This window comes from Chaetura pelagica, unplaced genomic scaffold, assembly GCF_000747805.2.
Source record: "Chaetura pelagica isolate M959 unplaced genomic scaffold, ChaPel_1.0 scaffold120, whole genome shotgun sequence".
NCBI classification, from domain to species: Eukaryota; Metazoa; Chordata; class Aves; order Apodiformes; family Apodidae; genus Chaetura; species Chaetura pelagica.
This window is the reverse complement of record NW_009951952.1, coordinates 889895-895655: the sequence shown is the minus strand read 5'-3', so window position 1 is coordinate 895655 and position 5761 is coordinate 889895. Positions and strand designations below refer to the sequence as shown.

Genomic DNA, 5761 nt, shown 5'->3' with positions numbered 1-5761 from the left:
GAGGCAGGAGCGTTCCTTCCCCATGGAAGGAACAGCGTGGGCCATCGGAACCGGGCGGGTGGGAAGGGCGGCAGAAGGAGATGCTGCAAGGAAATTCGTTCCCGGGGGATTATTAGGGCCGGCTGGCTCTGCAGCTGTCTCCAGAGGCCACAGGCCTAACTGCAAGAGTGATGGCACTGGGGGGGAAACAGAGAAACCAGGGCAGAGGAGGAGCCTTTGCCAATCTGGTCACAACAAACTGCTCCAAGTGGGGAGGAGAGGAGGAAAAGCCTCAGGTGGTTACAGAGAGGGTGAGAAACTACAGAGAAGGAGAAAGAAGGGTGGGAGCAGAGCTGCTTGCTCAGAGTCGGGGGGCACTGATCCACCCACGGGAAGGTTAAGTTTAGATCTGCTCCAGTGAAGGGGCAGAGCTGGCCTCTGCCTGCCTGGAATATACTGCTTGGGTGTACCCTATGGATGAGTTTGGGAGAGGGGCTCTGAGCTAGTAGGACCAGCGCAGGAAGGGGCTGCTGGAGGCCAGAGGTGTGCAGGATCTGGTGCAAACCTGGCTCTTCTCTTCCCTGAAGGACACCAGTAGAGCTCTGCACAGCCTAAATCATGACAGGGTGTTTGTGTGGGCAAGGAGAGAGGGAGATCTGGGGAGATAGGGTGATCTTGAATTACTTTTTCTCTTTTCTGTCTTCTACAGTGAACCTCGTGCTCTGAATCTCCAAGGGAACCTTTGAAAAGGATCTTCCCCTCCCTGCCATCTCCTCATTGTTTGCCAGCTCTGCCCTGCGCTGCGCAGGGAAGCTTGAAAGGGCAGCCTGAGCCCTGGAGGACAGAAAAAAGGACAATGTAGTAGGGTGCTCTGAGGTCTTGGATAGGGAATCCTCTGAATCTTCTTCCTCACCCTCCGCTGTCTGCTGATGGCTCTCTGACAAGCCTTGGCAGGAACCTCTGGCCACAAGAGTGGCATTTGGGGAGGGGGACACTCTGCACATGGTGTATGCACCATCCTCACCATTTCCTTAGGACCTTTGTCCTGCCTCCCACCTTCTCTGAAACTCTTGGCTAGCTCCTCCTTCACTAGGACACTGGGCAGCAGGCACCTGCTACCACCAAACTGTTTGGAGTCCTCAGCAGTCCCTGTTTGTGTGTGGCCTCCACCAGTCTCAGGAGAAGGTGGTCCGTGAGACAGAAGGTGCCTGGTGGGCATGTGAAGTAAGGAGAGCTTTTTGTTTAGGGGTTAGAGTGGAGGAGGGGGATGAAATAGATGGGGAGGAAAAAAAAAAGGTGAGCCCAAGCAAGTGAGGGAAGAAGCACTGGCAAGCGTTCATGAGAAGGAGAGAGAGAGAAGGTGGGAGAAAGAAAAAGAAAGAGAACAAGGGGAAAAAAAACAGGATAAAAAGTTAGAACAAGGGAAAGCAATATAAGCAAACAAGGGAAAGTAAGGACTGAAAGTGAGACGGAGTTGACCTGCTGGCAGTGCCTTGAGGAACCCCTCCAGTGTGTGTACACCTCACTTCGCATCACAGCAGCAGCAGTAGCAGATGAGGAGGGACGTGGCTCCCCCAGTGCAGAGTCCCACTCGCCCTCTGACAAAGCTGCAGGGACAGGGGGCAGCCTAGCAGGGGCGGCAGCATGGGGGACTCTGAATCAGAGTCCACCTTGCACAACAACTCACTCTGGTGGCTGGCATGTGGGATGTTAGCCCTGTTGGCCAACTCTTGGATTATCCTTAGCATCACAGCCAAGCAACAGAAACACAAGCCCCTGGAGCTGCTACTATGCTTCCTGGCTGGGACCCACATCCTGATGGCAGCAGTACCCCTCACCACCTACGCCGTGGTGCAGCTGCGGCGCGAGTCCTCTGACTACGACTGGAACGAGAGCATCTGCAAGGTCTTTGTCTCCACGTACTACACCCTGGCGCTGGCCACCTGCTTCACCGTGGCCTCCCTGTCCTACCACCGGATGTGGATGGTGAGGTGGCCCGTCAACTACCGGCTGAGCAACGCCAAGAAGCAGGCCCTGCACGCCGTCATGGGCATCTGGATGGTGTCCTTCATCCTCTCCACCCTGCCCTCCATCGGCTGGCACAACAACGGGGAGCGCTACTCCGCCCGCGGCTGCCAGTTCATCGTCAGCAAGATAGGGCTGGGCTTCGGCGTCTGCTTCAGCCTCCTGCTGCTGGGAGGGATCGTCATGGGCTTGGTGTGCGTGGGTATCACTTTCTACCAGACCCTGTGGGCGCACAGGAGGCGCCAGCAGTGCAGCCATCAGAGGGCGGAGGAGGCGTCGTCCTGCTCTTCAGCAGCACACACCACTTTCAATGTGCCCGCCATCGTAGTGGAAGACGTACGAGGCAAAAGGAGGTCTTCCCTGGATGGCTCTGAGTCAGCCAAGACGTCCTTGCAGATGACCAACCTCATCAGCGCTATTGTCTTCCTGTATGACACACTCACTGGGGTGCCTATCTTGGTAAGCAGCCAGATCCCTCTTACACTTCAGAGTCTGCAGTTAAGCTAGATTTCCATTTTAGTTTTAGGGGACAGACTTTGTCTTCTGCCCAGCATCCACAGAGTTGTCACAGCTGGATCTGTTATTCAAAGGGCCAGTTTTAAAAAGATGGCAGTAATTCCTTTCACAGCATCATTTCCTTAAGGTAAGTCTTGGCCTGGAGAATACACACCACGCACCTAAAGCCCCTGTGAAAGTTTTAAGTGGCTGAGAGGAGAGGAAGTTATTCTGCAAACTTACAGGGGAATCTGCCTCTGTAGAAATAACAAGATTTCTGTTTCTCCAGTTTGCTTTGGGAGAACTGATACAGCAGCTTTACATGCCTTTGCAGACAGTTTTGGTTTTCCTTCTGCTTGTATGTTTGCAGTCAGCACTCAGGTTTTGACTGGCTGGTTGATTCTCTGCAAAACTGGAGAGCTGGGGAAGTTCTCAAAGGGAAGCACTAAGAGCAGAGAGTTTTAGTCACAGCTTTTTTTCCAGTGACTACGTCCTTGGTTAGCACCTATTTAGCTCACAGCACAGGGAAGAAGGGGTGCTAACACCAGGTCTCATATCAGAGATGTGACAGCTCGGAATATAGTCCTGCAGACTTGGGGCAACACCCCAGGAACAGTTTTTCAAAGGGGCACAGGATAATTACTTGACAAATCCTTGACAGACAAGAGTATGTTCTACTACAGAACTGACTCCCGTTACCCTTCTGCCGTGATCCTCACCTCTGTCCTCTTTCTCAGAGCTGTTTCTCTTGTACCTCAAAGGTGGTGAGCTTTTTCAGCCTGCGCTATGATACGGCCCCCACCTGGATGGTCCTGGCTGTGCTCTGGTGCTCCATGGTGCAGACTCTGCTGCTCCCCTCCTTCATCTGGTCCTGTGAGCGCTACCGAGCGGATCTCCGCACCGTGTGGGAGCAGTGTGTGGCTATCATGTCTGAGGAGGACGGAGATGATGGTAACTGCTCCACAGTCATCTTTCTTCACTAACCCTCTCCCCAAAAGACTACAGAGGAAGGAAGGGTCTGCCTCAGGGCACTAGGAGTTGTGTTGTGGGGTGGCTGGGTGGGATTTATGTTACAGCCTGGAGTTTCAGCAACCATGAGAAAATTTATTCTGAAGAATGCTTTGCCACTTACTCCCTGCCTTAGGACTCAGTAGCATCCAGGATAAATTGGTGCAACATCTTTCACAGTAGATGCCAGAGCAGAGACGATGTGCACAGCTGCCAAGCCACAATGAAAGTGGCACACCAGGCCTCAGTCCAACTCGCTGATCCAAAGGTCCAGGTTCTGGCAGTGGGCGATTCAAAAGCAAGACAGAAGAATCTCTCTGGGTCCTTTAGTGCTGCTGCAAGTAGAAAGACAAGGTCCTCGTACAGAGATCAGCCCTGAAGGCTGCAAGTAGGGTGGCAGAAGTCAGACAAGTGTTAGGATGGCATCTAGGTGCCCTGGTAACACTCCCCTTCTGTCTGAAAAGTGTTGACTGCTGTTCTTCTCTTTGCCAACAGATGGTGTGTGCGATGATTATGGTGATGGCAGGATCTGCAAGGTGAGGTTTGATGCGAACGGTGCTGCAGCCGTGAAGCGGGACTCCCGGGACATCAAGCTGCTACCCATGCACCACATGCTGTTGCCCCAGGACAAGGTGCACTACCTGCAGGTGAGCCGAGAGCTAGCAGGGGCAGCCCCACAGCCCACTCGCTTCTCTGTCAGTCTCCCACGCCTTGGTGTCCTCTTGACTCCTCTCTGAGAAAGCCTCAGCTACTCCCTTCCTGCTCTGTCCCTACAAGTCTTACACCACCTGCCTCCTTCTCCATCTTCCAGGTCCCCATCTCCCGCAGGATGTCGCACGACGAGACCAATATCTTCTCTGCCCACCGCTCCGCTCCATCCTTCCTACACAAGTGGTCTTCATCCGATGACATCCGCATTTCCACCCCCCACAAGCCTGGAGGCCCCAGCTTCTTGCTTCCTCAACTGCATGACTACCAGCACCGCGAGCTTTTTCAGCCTGCGCTATGATACGGCCCCCACCTGGATGGTCCTGGCTGTGCTCTGGTGCTCCATGGTGCAGACTCTGCTGCTCCCCTCCTTCATCTGGTCCTGTGAGCGCTACCGAGCGGATCTCCGCACCGTGTGGGAGCAGTGTGTGGCTATCATGTCTGAGGAGGACGGAGATGATGGTAACTGCTCCACAGTCATCTTTCTTCACTAACCCTCTCCCCAAAAGACTACAGAGGAAGGAAGGGTCTGCCTCAGGGCACTAGGAGTTGTGTTGTGGGGTGGCTGGGTGGGATTTATGTTACAGCCTGGAGTTTCAGCAACCATGAGAAAATTTATTCTGAAGAATGCTTTGCCACTTACTCCCTGCCTTAGGACTCAGTAGCATCCAGGATAAATTGGTGCAACATCTTTCACAGTAGATGCCAGAGCAGAGACGATGTGCACAGCTGCCAAGCCACAATGAAAGTGGCACACCAGGCCTCAGTCCAACTCGCTGATCCAAAGGTCCAGGTTCTGGCAGTGGGCGATTCAAAAGCAAGACAGAAGAATCTCTCTGGGTCCTTTAGTGCTGCTGCAAGTAGAAAGACAAGGTCCTCGTACAGAGATCAGCCCTGAAGGCTGCAAGTAGGGTGGCAGAAGTCAGACAAGTGTTAGGATGGCATCTAGGTGCCCTGATAACACTCCCCTTCTGTCTGAAAAGTGTTCACTGCTGTTCTTCTCTTTGCCAACAGATGGTGTGTGCGATGATTATGGTGATGGCAGGATCTGCAAGGTGAGGTTTGATGCGAACGGTGCTGCAGCCGTGAAGCGGGACTCCCGGGACATCAAGCTGCTACCCATGCACCACATGCTGTTGCCCCAGGACAAGGTGCACTACCTGCAGGTGAGCCGAGAGCTAGCAGGGGCAGCCCCACAGCCCACTCGCTTCTCTGTCAGTCTCCCACGCCTTGGTGTCCTCTTGACTCCTCTCTGAGAAAGCCTCAGCTACTCCCTTCCTGCTCTGTCCCTACAAGTCTTACACCACCTGCCTCCTTCTCCATCTTCCAGGTCCCCATCTCCCGCAGGATGTCGCACGACGAGACCAATATCTTCTCTGCCCACCGCTCCGCTCCATCCTTCCTACACAAGTGGTCTTCATCCGATGACATCCGCATTTCCACCCCCCACAAGCCTGGAGGCCCCAGCTTCTTGCTTCCTCAACTGCATGACTACCAGCACCGCCGGCGGCCCCCAGAAGACGAGCTGACCACCCTAAGGCAGTTT

The 5761-nt window shown here is 54.0% G+C and overlaps 1 protein-coding gene across 1 annotated transcript in view; it reads left to right on the top strand.

Annotated features, from left to right (window-relative positions):
• Positions 1–1686: 1686 nt before the first annotated feature.
• The window catches only part of GPR162 (G protein-coupled receptor 162), a 4365-nt gene continuing 290 nt past the window's right edge, over positions 1687–5761 (top strand). Inside the window, 7 exon segments of the mRNA XM_009998958.1 lie at positions 1687–2463; positions 3261–3450; positions 4003–4154; positions 4319–4488; positions 4490–4677; positions 5230–5381; positions 5546–5754. Of these exon segments, the coding sequence (XP_009997260.1) occupies positions 1687–2463; positions 3261–3450; positions 4003–4154; positions 4319–4488; positions 4490–4677; positions 5230–5381; positions 5546–5754 (1838 nt within the window).